The 21,834-nt window shown below is 40.8% G+C and overlaps 2 protein-coding genes across 2 annotated transcripts; one reads left to right on the top strand and one right to left on the bottom strand.

The window, feature by feature from the left end:
• The first annotated feature begins 1,274 nt into the window (after positions 1–1,274).
• znf598 (zinc finger protein 598) lies at positions 1,275–10,861 on the top strand. The gene is made up of 12 exons (XM_010729121.3): positions 1,275–1,720; positions 2,705–2,817; positions 3,515–3,644; positions 4,487–4,698; positions 4,808–5,025; positions 5,119–5,215; positions 5,610–5,797; positions 5,905–5,977; positions 6,068–6,945; positions 8,066–8,231; positions 8,327–8,474; positions 8,621–10,861. The coding sequence occupies exons 1-12, from the start codon at positions 1,547–1,549 to the stop codon at positions 8,993–8,995; spliced, it is 2,772 nt and encodes a 923-aa protein (XP_010727423.3). The 5' UTR covers positions 1,275–1,546; the 3' UTR covers positions 8,996–10,861.
• Positions 10,862–11,730: 869 nt separating this feature from the next.
• syngr3a (synaptogyrin 3a) lies at positions 11,731–21,548 on the bottom strand. The gene is made up of 4 exons (XM_010729120.3): positions 21,322–21,548; positions 18,501–18,735; positions 18,019–18,164; positions 11,731–16,480 (listed from the first exon to the last, which is right to left on the bottom strand). The coding sequence occupies exons 1-4, from the start codon at positions 21,421–21,423 to the stop codon at positions 16,271–16,273; spliced, it is 693 nt and encodes a 230-aa protein (XP_010727422.1). The 5' UTR covers positions 21,424–21,548; the 3' UTR covers positions 11,731–16,270.
• Between the last annotated feature and the right edge of the window lie 286 nt (positions 21,549–21,834).

Here is a 21,834-nt window from a genome sequence, read left to right as displayed (position 1 = left end):
AGATTCAGACTGAAGACAGTCAAAGCTGATAAACTATACATACTTTTTTTATCCTGTTCAAACAACTAAACCACTGTCGAGCAGTCTCAAGGGTCTACTCATAGTTATATAATGGTTTCGAGACATCATCTTTGGGCTCTGAACTAAAACGAGAGGCATTATAGAAAGACAATGTAAGTTTCATTATAACAGAAATGAAACTCACCCCACCATTCTGACATGGTCTGAGAGAACGAGAGATAGAGAGCCTGAGTTTCTATAGTCTATAGAAAGAGAATTTTATTTAAAAATAGATTTTATTTCTTTATTATCTCATCAGCATTTTGAAAAAAATATGTTATCTCTCTTCTTGTCCTGAGATGAAGTTTACAAGATGGTATTTGTGGTTGTTATGTTGGCCCACAGATTAAAAAACAGTTTCTTATTAACTTTCACAAACTCTCAAAACTTTATCACATTTGTCGAATGGTGCAATTTCAACCACTTTCACATCAATGCCAGCAAGACGAAGGAGACGGTGATGGACTTCTGGGAAGACACCTCAGACCACACAGATGAAGAGATTGGAATGGATTTCAAGATGGTGGGAGCATACAAATACCTGGGTGTTCACCTCAACAATAAATTGGACTGGTCGGACAACTCGGACATCCTGCATAAGAAGGGTCAAAGTCGTCTCCACTTGTTGAGGAGATCGGTGTCCTTTGGAGTGTGCAGGACTTGCACAGAAAGAGAGACAGACTCAACAAACTGGTCAAGAGGTCCAGCTCTGTCTGTCCCTAGACTCCGTAGAGGAAGTGGGGCAAAGGAGGATGCTAGTAAAGCTGACATCCATCATGATTAACTTCTCTCATCCTGTGCATGAGACTCTGGGGACCTTAAACAGTTCAGTTCCTCCAGCAACAGACTGCTACTCCCACCATGTAAGAAGGAGTGCTACCACAGGTCCTTCATTCCAACAACTGTCAGACTCTTTAACACCTGCACAACTTCATGACTTTATTCTATATATATTTCTTATTTATGAGTAATTTCTCATCCACATGCTGTGACAAGTGAATTTCTCTGAGTTAGACTGTGAAAATTAAGAATTTAGAATCGTTCTATAATATATGATACCATTTTAAATGCAATGAAGATAAATTAAGATACAATAGTGCATTGAATCTCTTAGTCTTGATACAGCTGCAACGCACATCATAAAAATACAGTAAACACTGGTGTGTATTTAAAACCAGGACTTTGAGGCACATGTCCAGGACCTCATATCAGCATCAGCTCCTGCAGGCTCGGACCGGGTGCCCGGCACACACCATGGGACAACACGTGGGACAGTCGTGCTCTCCTACGCAGATGAACACTCGTGTGATGGGTATAAGCAGCAGCACCGGAAGGTGTATTTTCCATCCACATACTATACAGATCGGAGGTACGATAGTTACGTGACGCGGCAGTAGCTCGGACTTTCATAATTACGTAAGCACTTCAGCGGCTGAGGCTCTCCCTAATAACAAATATCATTAAAGTAGTATCATTTTTAACCACAATGGATTCTACAGCCACGAAAGAAGCAGAGAAACACTGCGTCCTGTGCTGCCAAGAAGTCGATATCTTCGCCTTGGGAAAATGCGACCACCCGGTTTGTTACCGCTGCTCCACCAAAATGAGGGTGCTGTGCGACCAGAAGTACTGCGCTGTGTGCCGGGTGGAGCTCGACAAGGTTCGGATACATTCGCTACTGTGCTTCGGGGATGGCGCCTGGTGGTAGCTAGCTAGGCCGCGCGGCTTTTATTCAGTTTTATTGTAGAAAAACGAGTTGATATTTGTATGATAATATCTTAGTTGGATTAATAATAAATGAAAATCATTGGTGGTAAATAAGACATAGCTACAAGCGGTCTCTAAAAACTGCCCAGACTACTTTTTCTTTCTGCTGTCATTAGCATAGCAAAGCTAGCTTAGCCACTGTAGGTTAGCTCCACCTTAAGTCAGGTAGAGTTGGCTGACAGGTCTATCGCCGCAATTTGACAGCGTGGTAGTCCAACTGGCCTTTTACTAAATGTTAGAAATAATGTGTGATTTAGAGAAGTGTCAGTGCAACATGTCAGCTGTCCCCCTTCAAACAAACCAGCGTGAGCACGTTTCAATGCTGCAGCGGTGGCAGGTAGCGAGCTAGCTGTCATTCACTCGGTTGTTGTGTGTTAAAACGCTAGACCTGTCTTAAGGTAGTTAGCCTGTCTGTCTGTCTGTCTGTCTGTCTGTCTCCCTTTTCTTAAGGCCGTTCCTCTCCTATAACAAGTAGCATGCTAAATGGACTTGAGCCCACTTGTGTCAACTCAGCAGGGTGATACCATCAAGGCCCGAGCACTGACTTCAAACTTTGGAGTATAGATATTGTCAAATATGGGTCCTTGTCAAGTACTATTACAGCTGGATGTTGCTATTGACAGCATGTTTTGAATTTATATGTTAACTTCTGTACTGCCTGATGAATGCATTCCCATTTTCCATAGGATACCCATCACATTACATTAGATCTGTATGAGGGTTTCGTTGACTACACGTGTAGCATTCCAGCCTCTAAAAACTGTGTCAAAACAAAATTGGCTTGTGAATATAAACCCTGTGAATTGTGTTTTCAGCAGTGTGTGTGTGTGGCATGAAATGACCAGTCATTCTAATGTACTGTCTGTCCTGTTCTCAGGTGGTGTTTGTGAAAAAACTGGAGGCCTTCTTGTCTCTGCCCTATCAGCAGTTCCCCTGTGAGAAGAAGCATGATATCTATTTCAGTGACGAGAAGATCTATGCCCAGTACAGGTGCTGCTCTGCTTCATCCTTCATCCCTATCACTGTGTTATTCAGAGACTGTTAATAATTTGAACTCTTACTACTACAATCAGTGTAGACTGAACCACCAGTCAAATGCTGGTAACATTTCACTGTTAACTTTGAGCTACCAGTTCTTCAGAAAAGTAATTCTAATAAGGTAACTGAAGAAACCCAGATAACATGTTTTTCTGGTTTTTATATGAAGAAAGAACCTGATTTTATGTCTTGTGTGTGCTGACCCACACTACTGCTATGGCAGTGTGCAGACATGAAAAGACGTCAATGCTCAGGAGCGATGCTGCTTTGTGTTGAAAATAATTAAATAGTAAGTAGTTAAATAGTTAACTCATACTGAAATAAGGGGTTAAATAAACACATGTGCACACAGTAAGAAAAAAACATCGTGCTCTCCACACTACGGAGCACCACCACTACACCAAAGCAGTAACACACAGTAACTTGTAGGATTATTTGTATCCTTTTATCTTTTCATTCAGCTATACTGCAGTAATCTTTCTTAGAATTGTTGTTTGATTATTCAGAGCAACAATGTGCTTTACCTGCAAGAAAGAGTTATTTCTTTATTTTACCTGTTCATTTAGTTTGTTTTTTATCCTCACTATGGTTTCTGATAGTGTGTTTGCTCAACTCTGATTGAATCTTCTGTGTGTGTGTGTTTTATCAGGCATCTGCTGTTGCCAGAGTGCCTCCGCTGTTCAGAGCCTAAGGTCTTCTCAAAGTTTGAGGAGCTGGAGTACCACATGAGGAAGCAGCACGAGCTCTTCTGTTGCAAACTCTGCACGAAGCATCTCAAGGTATACTCATTCCTGACTCTCTGATCCTAGGTGTGTTAGTCATTGTTCAATCAGAATACCACAGAGATACACATCAGACTGGATAGTCTGAAGTAGATAGACCTATTGTTGACCAGTTATAGAATAGATTTCTGTCAGTATGAAAATGTCAATGTGTGTGAACTACCAGTTGATGACCAATAAGAGCTATCATTTAAAATTATGTATGGGACACTCAGAAACTTTGAAGACTCAAACTTTGGGGAAAATATAATCAATTGTTAAAATTGGAAGTGTGTGCAGTTTAGTTTTTGGATCACCTGAGGGCACCGAAACATTTATCCTTGACTGCAGCGGCACAAATCGATCAGAGGATTTTACACAGTATAATGCCATTATTACCGTAATTATAATATACAGCAAAATGAGCACATTTTTGATCTGGTATTGGAATATATGTTGCTAATCTTGGTACAGTTTGAAGGGGAAACCATTACATTGTCAGGCTTACTATGAAAAGTGTTAATTAGGCACAGCACCAGGGAAGGAGTTGTTTTTATATTGATATTTTAGAATGATCAATAAATATTGATCCATCTAATTGTTCCCAGCACCAGTTGTTTTGAAGTTATTTATAATTCTCTTTGTATTGTCATCTAGGTCTGTATGTATGTATTGATTCACATATCTATTTTTTTCCTCATCAAACTGCAAGACTCACCAGGTCCTCCATATAAGGAGTACTGGCTTTTTAAGCAAAGTAGAACGGAAATGTTGGAACATTTTGAGTGTTATGTCTATATGATGCTACATATTATTACATTAAATCTAAACATCTTTATCTATCTTTTATCTCCCATCAGATTTTCTCCCATGAGCGCAAGTGGTACAACCGTAAGGAACTGGCACGCCACCGAGCACATGGAGACCCGGACGATACCAGTCACAGAGGACACCCACTCTGCAAGTTCTGCGATGACCGCTACCTTGATAATGATGAGCTGCTTAAACATTTGCGCAGGGACCACTACTTCTGCCATTTCTGTGATGCCGATGGTTCCCAGGAATACTACAGGTGTGTGTATAAAACCAAACACACAGATACGATGTGGTCATTTAGTTTTGATGTTTATTATATTACAAAAATACATATTACATTTTATTCTCAATGCTGCTGTCAACAGTGATTATCCGTACCTGAGCGAGCACTTCAGAGAGAGTCACTATCTTTGCGAGGAAGGTCGCTGTGCCACAGAACAGTTCACCCATGCATTCCGCACTGAGATCGACTACAAGGCCCACAAGGCCGCAGCACACAGCAAGAACCGAGCAGAGGCTCGACAGAACCGCCAGATCGACCTGCAGTTTAACTACGCCCCAAGACAACAGAGGAGAAATGAAGGTTTGTGTGCTTGTGAGAGACTGATGTCATCTGCATATTTAGATTGTTGTTATTGATGTTGAATAAAACGGGCGTGTCTGTGTGTGTCTTTAGGTGTGGTGTCAGGTGAGGACTATGAGGAGTTGCGTAACTGTCGAGGTGGTAGAGGAGCAAGGCCTCAGGGTGGGCAGAAGAGCTGGAGGTACTCCAGGTGAGTCTGAATTAGCAGTGCGGTGTTGATTGGATGATAGGTTTATGACTTCACATGTTGTAGGGTAGCTTTGTATCTGTGCTTCCACAGCGGGCAGACAAAGATGTGGCTGTGATCACGAGCCTTGTAATTGGACTGCTGAGCATCCAGCATGAACATGGAAAATATTTAATGAATGGCTGCATCATGCTGTTGTCCCACAACCTTGTACTGTGTGTGTGTGTGACATTTCTTTTTGTACAATAACTCTATTAATATGTTGTGCTGGGCAGTTTCTAAAGGCTTTACCAGAGCTTTTTGATGTGTTCAAACCAGACAAAATGTTATAGCAAACTCCAGTCATGATGCATATTTGTCCAGTCGAGTGTATTTAAATGTGTACTTGTACACGCAGGGAGGAAGAGGACAGGGAGATGGCAGCTGCTAGGAGGGCGTCCCTGGCGATGCGTAGACAGGAAGAGAGAGGAGCCGTGCAAGAGAAGAGCGCCCCCAAACATTGCAGAGAGGAGAGGACGGAGAGAACAGAACCAGAGGAGCCCAGACACAGGACTGGAAACCTCAAACCAACAAATAAACCTCCAGGTGAGACAGAAAATATATATACCTACCGGTCAATGTGTTGATGGCTATAATTTAAGGGCTGATACAACGTGTGCTGACACTTTTCTTCTCACTTCTCTCTTTCACAGTGAGAACAATGAAGAGCACTAATCCAGAAGAAGATGACTTCCCAGCGTTAGGAGCCACAGCTGCCACACCAATGTAACTTTAAGACACATTACAAACTGAAATCTTCCATCTTACACCATGCTGTACTGTACAGGGATGTTTCATTTCTGTTGTTCTCTGCAGTGTAAAGCCAGTTCCTGTGGCCCTAACTGCACCCCGTGCGACTTTAAAGGAAGACGATTTCCCGAGCCTCTCAACTGTCACTGTCTCATCCCCGATGACCCCGGCTTACTCTGCCCAACCTAAAAAGACATCCTCTTTTCAAGAGGAGGATTTCCCCGCTCTCGTGTCCAAAATCCGGCCCCTCAAAACCACAGCTGGCAGAAACTCCGCCTGGTCCAACCACACTGCCGTGGCCAAACCCGCTTCTCATCCTCCTCCTTCCTCCAGACCTCCACCTCCGCTCTCATCTGCATCCTCTGGCCCTCAGCCGCTCTCCTCATCGACCTCTTCGTCTTCACGCAGGAAAAAGAAAGTGGGGGAAAACGGGAAAGCAGCATCTAATCGGTCTCCTCCGTCATCTGATGATGAGAGTGGAGGACTGACACAGCAGGAGTTCCGCTCGGTGCCCACCATGTTGGATATCTCCTCTCTGCTCACTGTTAAAGGAGGCAACAGCAAAGCCCCTACCATGACCTCCAACCCTCCAAACCCCAACCCAGATCCTCCTACCTCGAAAGCCAGCAAGAAGAAAAAACAGCAGAAGAACACGGCCACTCCCTCGACGTCTGTGTCTTCTGTGTCAGGGATGACGCAAACTGTAAGCGCAAAGTCAGTGGAGACGGCAGCACAGAAGGAGAACGTCCCTGAGAAGACTTGGAACAAACCAAATTCCAGTGTGGTGACAGCGGCAACGACGACTGGATTGGCTAATGGCCACCCTGAGAAGTCACCACCCGTTATTAAGAAGGCGGTTACTGTGACCCCTCATCCCAACACAGACCCCCCTCTTGAACAGGAGGAAGAGTTCCCTGCTCTAATGACCAAGAACCCTCCACCAGGTACAGCACTGCAGAATGATATCATTTATCATCTTTTAACATTTCCATATTTTCTGCTGCAAATGTTAGCATTAGATGATGCCTGATTTACATATTTAAATACATAACATTTTAGTAAAAGTGCATATACATATTTACACATATATAACCTCCACTTCAGTTGCACATTCATAAACCAACCTTCCAGTTTTATTCCCATCTATATTCTGAAAGTTGTTGCACACTGGTCTGTTCATATATCATTCATAGCCTGATTTTTTTTTTTTTTTTTTTTTTTTTTTAATCCTCAAAAAACATGCTTGTACCATGAATAATTATGCTTCATATTGCATTGTTTCCTCTTTTGGTCATCCATTTCTGGACGCTTCTGAAACAGACTGCAGCACGTCTGGTGCAGTTTCAAACACTGACTAGAGTGACCGCGATTAGATCCGGTGGCCATGGCGCATTCTGAACGCATCACATCTGAACGCGTGTGGTGGAATTTAGCCATAATCATACAATGCCTTATTTGCATATTTTATCTTTATGTAAGTAATGAACTGGGGAAGTTTCATGGCAATTTCTATTAGTTTAAAATAATTCCTATTCAGCCATAAGTTTATATTGCTGTCAGTCTTGACAACATCATCTGCAATGACTTAACTGAGTTTGACTTGTTCTTGGATGCTGACTGTGCACCTGCTTTAGTGGCTGATAGGTGCTGTCTCCAAAAAAAAAAAAGAAAAACGTCAGACAGACTTTCTGGAAGTGAATTGGAAATGCTCCAATTTGTCTCTCAAAATACAAAGCCAATAAAAATTTCCATAGCAAGTTGGGGTCTTGACCACTAATTTCTCTTCTCGTCTGTGTGGCAGTTTTGGAAGTTATTGCTTTGTCAATATTAAGGCCTAAAGAGGTCTGTGTTTGGGAGCCAGTTTGCTGAATTTACAGCTGTCACTGTCAGCTATATTGATTGCTGCCTCAAATTAACTCCAAGGTTTAGCCCTGTTGTCCAATTTTTGTGTTTTGTCACGTCATATCTGATGTCTTATGTATTAACTTAAGTGATAGGAGGCAATAAGTTTAGGGTCATCCTGTTGCGGTAGAAGCAGCATCTCACACTGTGTTTATCACTCAGGTTTCAAGAGCTCCTTCCCGATAAAAGTCTCAGCTCCTGCCCCATCCTCTGCTCTGCCCCCACCTCCACCTGGCCTGGGCATCTCAGCCACTAAACCTCCCCCGGGATTCACCGGGATCCCCCTCAATAGCAATGTGGTGGAGCCGGCTCCTTCTCCAGTCAACCCGTGAGACAATCTCCTCTTTGATTTATTGATGTTGGCCTTGTCAGATACTAAGTGGGTGAACATAATGTCTCTCTTTTTTTGTTTTAATTTTCCAGACCGCCCAAGGTGTCAAGTAGTGGCTACCTGGTGCCAGACGACTTCCATCAGAGGAACCTGGAGTTGATCCAGTCCATTAGAAAGTACCTCCACAACGATGAGTCAAAGTTCAACGAGTTCAAAAACTACTCTGCACAGTTCAGACAGGTATTTTTTAAATAATAATTAAAACTATGATCCTATCACAAATTTTACTCCTGGATTTGTTTACATTCTGGATTGTACAAACAGTTCTGTAGCTACATTTACATCCTTACTCTGCTCATCTCGTGACTTTCTTTCTTTGTTCCCAGGGTGTGATATCAGCCGCCCAGTACCACCGCAGCTGCAAGGACCTGCTCGGAGATGATTTTAACCGCATCTTCAATGAGCTCCTGGTGCTATTGCCGGACACTGGTAAGCAGCAGGAGCTCCTGACTGCCCACGGAGACTGCCGGGCAATGGAGAAGCAGTCAGGTGGTGGAGGAGGAAAGAAAAACAAGAACAAGAAGAACGCCTGGCAGATGCCGACCACAGCGGCTAACGCTGCAGCTGAGCTGGACTGCCAGGTGTGTCCCACTTGTAGACAGGTACTTGCCCCCAAAGACTTTAACTCCCACAAGACCCTGCACATCAGGGAGAATGAGGAGTTCCCTTCCTTGCAATCAATTAGCCGTATCATCAGCTAGCCCCTTGTTTTTTTTTCTCTGCTCCGTTCGCCATTTTGGGGGCCAATTTTCAGTTGCTCCTGCAGCCCTGCAACAGCCAGTCTGGAAAACAGCAGCCTGTTTCCTGTGTGACCACGTCCCAGTGGAGTTTGGGGCTTATATCTCTAACTTCTTGAATTGGAATTTAAGATGGTTTATGATGTTTGTAGTTTTATGGGAATTCTGTTGATAGATTTGTGTGAATGGTTTCACAGTTAATGCACACAAACACACACGGTTGCCCCATTTCAACTCCCATTTCCACTCACATCCTTTGAGGATGTCTCCAGCTGGCACTGGCACTTGCAACGTCTAATCAGAACTGTCAATTTATTTAATGAAAGGGAGAGACGAGCTTGAATGCATCACTCCCTGATACAAGATACAATGATGGTATTGATTTACTTTTTTTTTTCTTTCTTTTTTTTTAAAACTTGCTTTGCATTTTCACAAAATGTATTTTGTTATCATCAAAGTTGATAAAATATGTTTGATTCCCCAGCGGGGCTGCTTGAATAAATAAGAATTCAGTACCATATTTATTTAAGTGTAGCTGTTTTTAATTGTTTGTCATGGTGGAAAACCTGTTAAGTGTTTTGAATGACTGACTGGGTTTTTCCCTGTCAGAGGTGTCATGTGGTAGGGTGAGTGACAGGAAGTAAGCTGCTTTGGGAAATAGAACAAAATTTGGTTTATATTTGAATGTTCACATCACTCACTATTTGACTTATTGATTGGTGGATTAGTTAATCAGTGCACCTGCGAGTTTTCCAGAGTTCAAATGATATATCTAATTTTTAAGGGTTAGTGGTAAAATGAGACAATAACTGCAATAACTGTTTCTCATTTTGTTTTGAGATATCATGAAAAAACTCCTCGTACTCAGTCATGATTATGGAAGCCCTAAGTGGTCATGCATACATTTTATTTACTCAAGTTATTTTGGAGATAGCGCTGTCCTGAGATTGCAGGATCATTTTCTTGTCATCTTGAGATGACAAGACTTTATTTTCCTGATATAACAACATTAATTCAAGATTAAGATAATGAATCAAATGTAATAGATGTGAGATTTCCATCACACATTCCACACATCATGCCATGCTGAACTGATGCTAACTGATGGATGTGACACACTGATTGATATACGCCTGCTCCACTGACGTTGCTACACTGAATGATGTTTTCTGTAATGATTTATCGTACTAGACTATCCTTTTATTTTTGTTTTCAAGAAAACAAAATCATTAGGTCAAGATATCTCAAAAGTTATCCTGTTGTCTTGGGATAACATTTGTTATTTCAAGATAATGATTTAAATAGGAAGGAAATAAAATGTATAAATGTATGGCCGCTTAGGGCTTACATACATAACGCAACACAAAAACAAAACATTGTCATTCCAATCCCAACACACACTGTCTCCACACACTGGGCATGTTTACTCAGTTTGTTTTGAGGCGGGGGTACTGGTTTCATCCTTTACACTGTTACCTGTTCATCTTCGCTCTCAGGACCCTTAGCTTGCACCGCTGCCCACCTGGGTGTGTGCCTGTCCATGTGTGTGTCTGAATGTACAGTATAAAGTTTGTCTTTACATCTTATAACAGTCTTTCTGTCTGAATAAAGCTGTTTCTTTCAGCACTGTATGTTTCTGTATCTTCGTTAGCTCTGTGTGTGCGTGCGAAATGGATGGTAATGGAGTAACGCATTCATAGATTGTTTGAGTGGGGTTTTTTTTTCTTTCTGCATAATGAGACTCTTGCCACAGAACAACAAACTGCATCTTGCATAATCAGTTGCTTGGTATGAATATCAGTTTGTTTTGTGCATAACAAATGTATACAGGGCAAAACAAAACTAAGAAACAAAACGGTCATTTTATTTATTTTATTTAAAATGTACTGTTCTAGTACTCAAAAAGTTGTATTCTGATCTCTAATGTTCTGTTATACTTAGTAATCCCGAAGTTATAATACTTAATTAATACTTAAGTTTGGCTAATAAATGTGTTAAAGTGAGTTTGATTGTTGAACATTTTATGGGGGGGGGGGTCTATTCATATAATATAGCAGTAATGGAATATAATGTGCATAAGATGTTTGCATTAGTGTATAATCACCTGAAAATAAGAATCATGTTTTTGTTATATCTAAAGACAACACGGGGTCTGCCATGATGTATCACCATGTTTTCATGTTTTTGTCGCCACCATAGTTTGTCCTTCAGACTAGGAAAGAGGTTTTCAGGCGGGGTATGCTATCAGCGACTACCTTGAGTTGCCACTAATTTTTACAGATTGGTCCTTTTAATGAACATCTCCCTTTAAGCTGTTTTTGGTCTATACCAACTGTATTTGGCTTTTTAGCTGCTAAATGCTTAATTTTGTTCACCAGCTAGTTGTCAGTTGTGTCTGTTTGTAGGTTTTTAGAGCTGATTTCCAATAAGATTGCTGCCTGCTGTGGCTGGAAACGACACAATGAGAGCAGTGAAAATTAACCAAAACAGTTAAGTTGCAGTCAACTAAACAATAAGCTAAAAGACACTAAAACGCTCAGTAAATTGGCCTGCAGATTCAGGTGATAATCCTCTGTATAGGTTCATCACTAAGAGCTCCACTTTCACATTGTTTTCACTTCATAATTCTGATGAAAATATCGATCATAGCAACTTTAAATATGATACAATTTTCACACATTAAAGTCAGAAACAGGCAGTCCAAAACATGTTTTCTTTTTTATTGGTGTGACTGTCAGACTGCAGTCCAGAGACATTCAGGTAACAGACAGTGACACACATCTCTGTACACAGCGTTATTTTTTACACTGAAGAGGTCAACTCAGAAGAAACATGTTAAAGGGGGGTAGCACGCTACAGAATCAATGTTTGTTTCTTTGTTGGTCGATGGGGGTTAAATTTTTAGTATTAATATTATGGGAGAGGGGGGTATTGTAACATCCATGCAATGTTTTATACTGGAAACCATACAACTGATGGCACCAGCGTCACTACATATCATCACCTTTTATTATCTCAGTTTAGCAAAACAACAGCATGATCACATATAACTTTTGATTTGGGTGCCGACGGCCGGTCAAACAAAGTATTTCCAACAAAGAGTGCATTCTAGTTAATAAGTAATCATTATTAATATTTTTTTTATTTTCAGTAGTACAGGACAAACCAGACCCTAGACAGCATCACACACAGGTTCCATTTACTTCAATAACATACTGTATTTTACAATCAACCAATACCACGGTAGTGTACATGGGCCAGAGCACAAAACATAGAGAATGCTTGTATTATTATTTTTATATACCACACCGACTGAAGAAGAGACCGAAGCACTGAGAACAATATTACAACCTGACATGACAGTACCCCAAACTACCTAATAGTACCACAGTGGTACCGAATACCACCATCAGTCTCACCCTGTGGCCTCACCTTTAACCACAGTTAACAGGTTACTAGCAGCCCAGTAATACCCAAGATTTAAAGAACTATACTGGTGGTTTTTCATATTTTTTCCATACTTGTTCATGCTTTACATTATCAGTACCATTTTCCAAAGCATGTCAAAATGGGGTTGATTAAAAATCTTAAGGATTATAACTTTAATATTGTTTTATTTGAGGGCACTGAGCAGAAACGTTGAGTGTCAGGTTCCGAAAAAACATTGCATTACCAAAATATTGTCAGAGAGTCAAACCTGAAAGACAAACAATAAGCATCAAGTCAAGATAAACATTTCTTGTATTAAATCTCTGCAACATTAGAATGAACTAAAATCAATGACTGTTTTAAATATTAAAAATAAATTACTTTAGGAAATAGTTCCAAAGCTTGTAGTTAATTGGTTAAAACACGAAAAACCACAAAGTATAAAAGTCCTTTAACTGCACCAGACGTACTGCATCATACCCCCACCCAGTAATACTCCAGAACTCAACAATGTTGCACCCTTTCCTGAACCAAACTCCCTGAAAGGAAATACTACTACTGTTACCCCTCAGTTTAAAACATATGGGCACTTAACTGTGCACTTGCTGACAGACAGTATGGGGAATAAAATGTAAAAAAGAAAATCATGCTTGCAGGTAAATCTTAAACTAAGTGGTCTTGGCTCTGTTTTACAAGACTACTTTGAAATTCTTTTAATCATTTTTAGTACTGGAGCACAGACAAATAGAAATTGGCATCATTTGCCTTAAGACTGCATTCACAATAAGGACTTACTTCACTTTCTGGGACTTGAACTTGAACATAGAGCCTGTACTTTGTTGGCTAACATTTTCTCTTGGTGTAGCTCAAGGCCCTGGATTGTGGGGTCACATTTAGATTTCTTTGCTACAGTTTTCAGTAAAGAAAGTGTAAGTTACAACCAGAATTTTGGTACAGTTTCACCCTGCAGCTTTGAGATATGTATACACCAGGGTGTGTGTGACCAACAGCATCATGAGGTTGAGATAACAGCAATGACGAAAACAAAGAGTTGTTTGGTTGTATGGTCACAGTTAATATAAGAAGGAATCCTGTCAGCTGCACTGACGGCTAGCAAATCTCACTTTGCAAAACATCTTGGAGTCAACGTAAGAATAACATAGTATTCAATATATAATGAGATCTATACAACAGTTTCATGCATTATTATCATGATTACTTTTATAAACTGAGAGCCCCAGTTGTCCTGCTGCTGCAGCAGTGCCTTATCTGGTCTGCAGAGGGTGCTGTTTACACAGGATTAGTTAGACAAGCAGGCAGCAAGGCATTCTACAGGTCACTTAACATTAACTTTTATGTTTGGCTCTATTCATAAAAAATCTCTTAGTTTTTATATTTTGTAATTCAGGTATCTTGACAGGGACACTGATAATATATTTTATTTTGGGGAAATGATTTAGCGGTGTAACAGATTTATGATTTCCTCCTTTGCACTTAAACTTTGACAAACACATGTTCAAGAAAAGAATTTTTATGCACCACAAATTTTAATTAACTACACACATTCACACATTTTCATACAAACAGACTCACATGTCCCTCCAACACACGTGTACTTGCACTCATACACACACATACACACCAAAAACTACAGATTCGCTGATGGCGAGTATACATGAACCACGACACAGACACTGGTATACACCGACATGGTTGGCATGGTTACTATCTACATCAGGGCCCTTAGTGACCCACATCCACCCTAGACTGTCCCTGTCGCCATGGCAACAAATTCTGACCACCATCACCACCCCTCCCTCAATGGCAGGATTGCAGGATCAATGAATTAGCCAGCTAGTGATCCTTAACATTCCACAAACAGATTTTTATTTTGCCTGAGACTGAATCCTCCAGCAAAACTCGACCTCTCACTGGATATAAACTCATCTATTGCCCCCTCACCCCCTGCTCTGTGATTACATAAAATCCAATAGACATTAACAACATATTAGTAACGTGGTAATCAGAAGACAGCAATAAGAACACAGGGCAGTTTGGCAGCTTGTAAAACGTAAACATAAACAGACCTGACTTACCCAAAATCTCCTCAGTCGCCCCATTTTATACACACGACACTCAACATAGAACACTGTCTCAGATAACACACTACATACATTCCCTGGTACCATGGACGGATTGTGGGACAACTGGGTACAGCCATGTTAAGGGCCCCCTAACCCTCCTAGATAGAAACAAGACCTCCAGACTGAAAGAGACAGAAAATGATTTCAAATTATAGCCACATCTCTCTGAGTCTTTGACGTTTTGCATCTTTTTGTAGTTATTTTGTGTCACTGTAGTTGGTTTGTGTCTCTTTGTGGCCATTTTATATCCATTTGTATTCATTGTGTGTCTTTGTATTTAGTTTGCCTCACTTTGTCGTTGCTTTGCATCACTTTGTTGTCATTTTGTGTCTCGTAGTTAGTTTGTGTCATTTTGTGTCTCTTTGTAGTTAGGGTTTTGCACCTTTTTGTAGTCACTTGATTCTCCAGACTCTCTTTAGACTCTGAGAGGTCCACTGACTCCTTTCTGCCCTGAAGCCTCATTCAATAATCCATCCAAGCTTGGCACAGAAACATAACAGACTGAAAAGTTGATTTATTGTGGATTACGTTTTCCCCAATAAATCTTAAGACCAACATGGGGAAAGTGACTGTACATGAATAAACCGGCATCACACAGATTCAGCTTTCAACACTGTTATCCTTTAAAGTGTGTTCAAATATTCCAATATATTGAGGAAGACCATACAGTAAATCATTGAAAAGATGATACAAAAGCTTCTTGACTAATTCTATTTTATTTAAATTGCCAACAAGCTTTTTTGGATGAAAACCTTTCCCAGGATCTGTCAGATATACAATAACTTCTGTATCTTGCAAACACCACCAGTCAGATCAACGATTTCAGTTTGGAAATTTGCCTGAGATTTGTTTGTACAATTCAAAGACTAGTATGTAATTTGAGACAGTGCCTAAGATTGGTCTAATCTGACAGTAACTATCATACCGACAATACACTATATACCTACCTACAGATCTACATAAGAATGTGAGATATTGCACTTGGTCACAAAACGTTGTTGTTGTTTTTTTAACAGCATGTGGAAATCTACTAAATTAAGTCACTGTCTGAGACACACAGTACAGTATGGCACTTAGTTGATCTCTACGTTTGGAAACATGCAGATTCAATACACATGATCACTTTTAACTGCAGCAGGGAAAGATGGAGGAATGACCAGACCATATTGTAGCTAAAAAAACAAACATCCCCCATACTGTTTGGCATGAAAAGGGGGTTTTGACACTTGAATGAATGAAAAGAATAAGATGAAGGTGCTTTATGTCAGTGCCTTCTGCACTGGTTTTAGTTATCAAATACTGACTTTGATCCCTTCATCTCTTTGCTTTCTTCAAAATAGTGTTAATGCTGCAAAGTGGCCTCTTCTTCTTCTACATCTCCTCCTCTTGTTTTCTTTTTCTCTCATCTGCTCTGATCTCAGGACACCAGAATTACGAAATGGAGTTTGACATATAAGTATAGAAAAGTGCCGACAAAGCTGGAATGTTAAGGGAACGAGAGGAAGAAACATAGAGAGGAGAGGCCGTTTTGGGGTTTTTTTCTTTTTTTTTACCATTTCTTGAAAACTCAGCCCAGATCAACACTTAAACAACTGCAGGTGTAACATCACAGGAAGCAATCTATCACTCTCCTGACTCTCCTTTTCCATCATCAGGTCTATCTCATCTAGTAAATGGGAACCTGGTATGTGGGTGCTGCGTTGTTCTCAGTGAACGGTGGGCTCTGGTAGGTCTCTGTAGTCTCAGTGGTGCCGCCTACTGGTGAATTGGAGGGATATGGTTGGGTGGGCGCGCCGCCGTCCATGTGCTCCGTAGTGAACAGAGTCATGTCTGTGCCAAGCAGATACTTCTGGACTGCACGCACCGTTAGACCAGCCTATAGGGGCAACAGGGGGGAAGAGAGCGGGGCAATAGTTTAAAAGTTTAGAGAATATACAACTCTATGTACTGCTCTAGTCAAAGTGAGACAGACTAAATAATTAAAGCTTTTTATAGACTGATATTAGTCAGGAAACCACGTAAAGTAGTTGGTTTCATATCATGTAATTGCCTCTATAGAAATATGGTTGAATTGACAACATTTTGTAACTTTTTTACTATAAAATAACAGATTTTTAAGTCATTTTGATGTTACACTGTATGTACACAATGGACATAATGACAGAGGCAAAACAAAAACAAAAACGAAGGGGACAAGTTGTTGGACTAATAAGTAATATTAGCTGGCTGCTTTATCTTGTGTTGTTGACCTTGCTTGCTGTTTTTTTTATCACAAAAAAACGTAATCATAACACAGCAGCTGTCTATATTCATAACAGTGGGATTACACTCTGAAACTGGGGGTACAAAGTCGCAAAAATACCTATTTCTACACAATATTGCTTTGAAGTAATCATTTTACATTTTAGGAAATGCACTTATTTGCATTCTGTCAGAGTTATATGAGAAGACTACGTTTAGATATGTCCCTTAAATATAAGCCTACAGGTCTAGTTATCTTACGTTTATGTGCTTGTAGGCAGATTTTGTTATCTTTGGACAGAGCCATGCCCCTGTTTCCAGTCTGTGTTAAGTTAACCTGGCTCTATATCCAACAGACAAATATCAACTAACTCTCAACCAGAACACAAATAAGCATATTCGAGTTCAACCAAAGGGGAGTGTTCAGTAAATGTCAAGACAATTATGATGGAGCCTTTAAACTCACAAGCCATGTAGATAAATACTAAAAGTAGGTGGAGCATAAAAATATTATTATGCATGACCAGTTCCTCACCTTCAATTTAGTCAGGAATGGATTACTGTCAATAGATTAGGTCATGGATGGATTATCAAAGGGGCCTACCAGGCACAGGCACAGGGGCCCGACTGGTCAGGGTGCCTCTAATCCAGAGCCTCTGAAGTGTTATTAACTTTTCTCTTTGGAAAGTCAGACTGCTCAGTCAATAGTGGGGATGTGCGGATCAAATTGATTCACCTCAGCGCAATATGAAACATTATTGTAATATTTAAACTGCTTAATTACTTATATCAGGTGTAGTTTTAAGACAACAACAGCAGCATTTTAAAGTTATGGTTGGCCTACCAGATGTGGTTGAATAATATCTATAATCTCTCTGTGGTTTAGGTGACATATATATTCAACAGCTGTATGTATTTTTTTTGCAGTCCTGAAGTAAAAAAAATAAATGAAACATTTGTTCAGTACGGTTTAAGTTAATATTTCAGTGCAGGAGTCATCTGTTGGTTGATTAAAGGCTGGAACCGAATGCCAGCTGAGTTTTTCTAGACCTTAAGATGTAAAGCGTCACTATCCACAGATCATGCAACAAGTATTAAATTAAGTCAACTAAGGCGTAATTTTGTGTTAATATATGAACATTTCTTTTTATGTCTGTGTTTGCATGTTCTCACCCAGGTGATTATGGAGAAGAAAGAAAAGGCGATGGCAGCCCGGGCTGCATCTGCCCCCTGGTTGAGTGGCAGCTCATCAGGTGTAGTCCGAGACCACTGATTGGCCAGGAAGCAGAAACTTACAAAGTACAGAAAGGTCCAGAAACCTGTCAGAAAAAAGACAATACCCAAATTAAATTTACACATAAAACATCAGGTGCATGTGATGAATTATGTTGTGCTGAAGCAATTCTATGTTCCCCTTCAGATATAAAAAATTCTGTCATTTCTCTAATACCTTTAGTCATCTGAAACTAAGATGTGGGCTAAGTGCAGCTACATTTTGGCACCTTGGGGAAAGCAAGCCCACTCAACACATCACAGGATAACTATGACATGTCCAAAGTTGGGTCTGCACTTCCTGACTCTTGGGAAGCTGTAAGAATTATCTAAAAAAAACTGGGAATAAAATCTGCCCATTCTGTACATGATTGCCTCCTCACCTGAGAAGCCGATCTCCAGCATGATGGCCTTCTTCCTGTCTTTGACAGAGCTGATGGAGGAGAACTTATAGTCAAGCAGGAAGAAGAAGGAACACGCCAGCAGGCCCACCAGGCCCACGAACACACCGTAGTTGCACGCGTCTGCATTCTTGTTGAAGACACAGTGGAGACGTTCGCTGCCTATGTTAACATAACCCTCGTTGACGATGGAGGCAAAGACCACCAGGGAAAATATCTGAGGATGGCGGGACGCAAAGGGAGGAGGAGGAGGAGGAGGAGGAGGAGGAGGAAGAGGAGGAGGAGAAAGAACATGCAAATTATTGCCTAAACAATCAACATATCTCTCTCCACCACTTCCTGTCTCATTCACACAAACACCATCGTAAACTCACTATAAACAGGATTGTGACAGCACTACTGGAGAGCGTCTCTTTGAGCGTGCTCAGACCCAAAGCATTAACCTAATTTCCTGCCTTTCTCTCTGACTGACTGAAGAGGTGGATGCTTCACTTCCCCACAAGAATCACATCATCCTGAGGCGGTGTGTACACCAAAAACAGGAAGTTTGATAAAGGTTGCTCGCATTTATTTTTGGTTTGTTTCATTTATATGAATAACACCATTCTTTAGGTCTGATCTGAAGTTCATTCTTTGTATTTCTTCTGACCTCTCTTTCTCTCTCTCTTCTGGACTCACACACTGACACTGATCAGCTGACTAACACTCGATGGCAGAATAGGGCCATGTGACACACACACTCGCAGACATGCATTCATACTTGGGGGTTTGGGTCATATGATGGTGGAGAGACACACAATGGGATAATGCTGGGTCCACCTTTAAACTAATCACATGTGTGGATATAATCTGAGCAGATACACACTCTTTTGCTTTTAGTGAATCAGCATTATAAACCTGCTTTCATGGATCAAAGTACTGTATCTCCAAATGGACACTTTCATTAGTTTGTCTATTTTAAAAATATGATGAGACATTTTTAAGCTCAGATCCACTCTTATTATATTATATTATATTTTGACATGGTCACATTTTTATCAATCTGTGATATTTTCTTCATCCTTCTTTTGCCTACTCACTTCCCTGCACAGTTTGTAAAGTTTTGGCAATGATGGAACAAGAACTCGTTTGGTTGAGAAAGTGAGCACTGTCCTGTCGTCATTAAACTTACAAATAATTTGAATTTGCTTGAGTATTACCATTTTATGCTACTTTAAACTTCTAACCTCAAGATGGGTAACCGCTGGATAAAAACTACATAGATTAATAAAAATAGTTAAAAAACAAAAAAAAAATCAAATAAAAACTTCTTAACCAGATCTAACATCAAAACGGTTCTTGTGCATCAATACTAACAATAGTGCCATTAATACTTCAGTACTGGGCCATTTTTCTGCACGTACTTTCAGTACTGTAAGTACATTTTGTGAAGGTTGCTGGTTTGAACCTGGGCTGGGGCCTTTCTGTGTGGTGTCTATGTGGATTCTCTCTGGGTACTCCACAGTCCAACGACATGCACTTAACAGGTTAACTCTGAATTGCCCATAGGTGTGAATGTGAGTGTGAATGGTTGTTTGTCTCTATGTGCTCTATGAAGAGCTGGCAATTTGTCCAGGGTGTACCCCACCTCTCCCCCGAAGTCATCTGGAATAGGGTCCAGCCCCACTGTGACCAAAAGCGGTTACAGAAAATAGATGGATGGAAGTGCGTTTTATTCATATTACTTTTACCAGAATACACTTGAAATGGAGTACTTTACAGTGCTGTATTGCTACTTTTACTTAAGTAAAGGCTCTGAGTACTTCTTCTGCCACTGCTATAGCTGCACAGATGAATATTAAGATGTGATGTTGCATGATCTGATATTTTGAAGGCTTCCAGCTGCAACTGGAAAATGGGCAATTAAACTTTAAAGCACAAAATTGTTTTAAAGTGACTGATGTAGGCTTTTCTTGTGTACCCAGATGGCTCAGTAGTAACTCTTAACCTCAGTGCGTTAAACATAACACATTCAAAGGCATGAAACCAGAGACTTGTTAGGATGAAATTATTTGCTCAGTGTGTTTCAGAGATCCCTGTGCTGGCAAAAAAAAAAAAAAAACCTTCTCTGTGTCACCTAAAGGTGATGCGCTACATCAAGCGTCAGGGCACGACGCGTCTCCGCGGCCCAGCGTGCGTAATGATGATCACGGACCAATCACAGGTAGGATGACGGACGACGACCGTTTAGGGTAAATCAGCAAAATCATTAGCTGGAAATAAGATTGTCGATATGACCTGAGAGGGTGTGTGTGGCGAATAAAACTGTTGTGCTTTAGATTAAAACATTTTTAAAATAATAATAATGAATATCATGAAGGACGAAGCTGTGGGATGAATAGATGATGGATTTGTCTTTCTCATTTTCTGCACAATCCTGATGCGCTCTGCTGCACATCTTATTTCTAAATCAAAATATAACAGTTTTAAATGATATATCGGCCTCAGATAAAAACAAAAAAACATCTGTATTGAGATCAGTTTCATGGTCATGGTGTCAGACAAGCACCAGGCCTTGGTTACACCCTGTACGGTACATGCTGTATAAACACACTTCAATAGAAACATTCATTCCGTGGTTTCCATCTACACACCCTGCTGATCAATTATCGCTGGATTTCTGGGGTCTATATTTGCAGTGAGAACACGTCACGGGTCTCGCGCAGCAACGACAACAGAGAGAGGACCCCCACCACCACCACACACACATCCATATACACATCCACACGCAAACAGCAGTAGTACCGTAAAAACCCGCTCTCACCCAGGACAGCACTCTGAGGATGGTCTGCGGCTGTTTGGCGAAGGCTATCGGGTCGATAGTGGTCCCGGCCCGGCCCGCTCCGAACGATCCCACTCCGTCCATCTTCTGTGGCTCTCTCTCTCTCTCTCTGTGCGCTCCTCGCGGCTCCACGCTCCCGGCTCCACGGCAGGATGGATGCGCTGCTGCTCTCTGCTGTAGGGACGGGTCCTGCGCGCAACCAGAGGCGCGCGAGCACAGCGCGCGTGGTTGAGCGTGCACTGAGCGACGTGCGCGCGCTCTGATAAGCCATTTAAGACAGAATTTAATAACAGCTTATATAAATATTAAAAACAACAGGGGCATACTATGAGGAAAAAGTCACATCTGAGCACCAAAATAAACAAAGCCACTGATGATGGTTTGTGGTAATAATTTGTTGGCGCCTTTAAAGGAGCTACTCCAGCAAATAAGTATTGTATTAAAAAGTATTGTACTTCCTTAAAGCAACACTGCATAGAAATTGGTATTTTTGCA

The sequence above is a fragment of the Larimichthys crocea genome, chromosome XII (assembly GCF_000972845.2).
Source record: "Larimichthys crocea isolate SSNF chromosome XII, L_crocea_2.0, whole genome shotgun sequence".
NCBI lineage: Eukaryota > Metazoa > Chordata > Actinopteri > Sciaenidae > Larimichthys > Larimichthys crocea.
Note: the sequence above shows the minus strand (reverse complement) of the source record. Positions and strands in the feature narration are given on the sequence as shown.

Coding starts and splice junctions, on each gene's coding strand:
- znf598 (XM_010729121.3), top strand. CDS start 1,547: ATGGATTCTACAGCCACGAAAGAAGCAGAGAAACACTGCGTCCTGTGC. Junction 2,818..3,514: donor AAGATCTATGCCCAGTACAG/GTGCTGCTCTGC, acceptor GTGTTTTATCAG/GCATCTGCTGTTGCCAGAGT. Junction 6,946..8,065: donor GACCAAGAACCCTCCACCAG/GTACAGCACTGC, acceptor TTTATCACTCAG/GTTTCAAGAGCTCCTTCCCG.
- syngr3a (XM_010729120.3), bottom strand. CDS start 21,423: ATGGACGGAGTGGGATCGTTCGGAGCGGGCCGGGCCGGGACCACTATC. Junction 18,736..21,321: donor TCCTCAGAGTGCTGTCCTGG/GTGAGAGCGGGT, acceptor CGCCATCCTCAG/ATATTTTCCCTGGTGGTCTT. Junction 16,481..18,018: donor TCTTCTCCATAATCACCTGG/GTGAGAACATGC, acceptor TTGCCCCTATAG/GCTGGTCTAACGGTGCGTGC.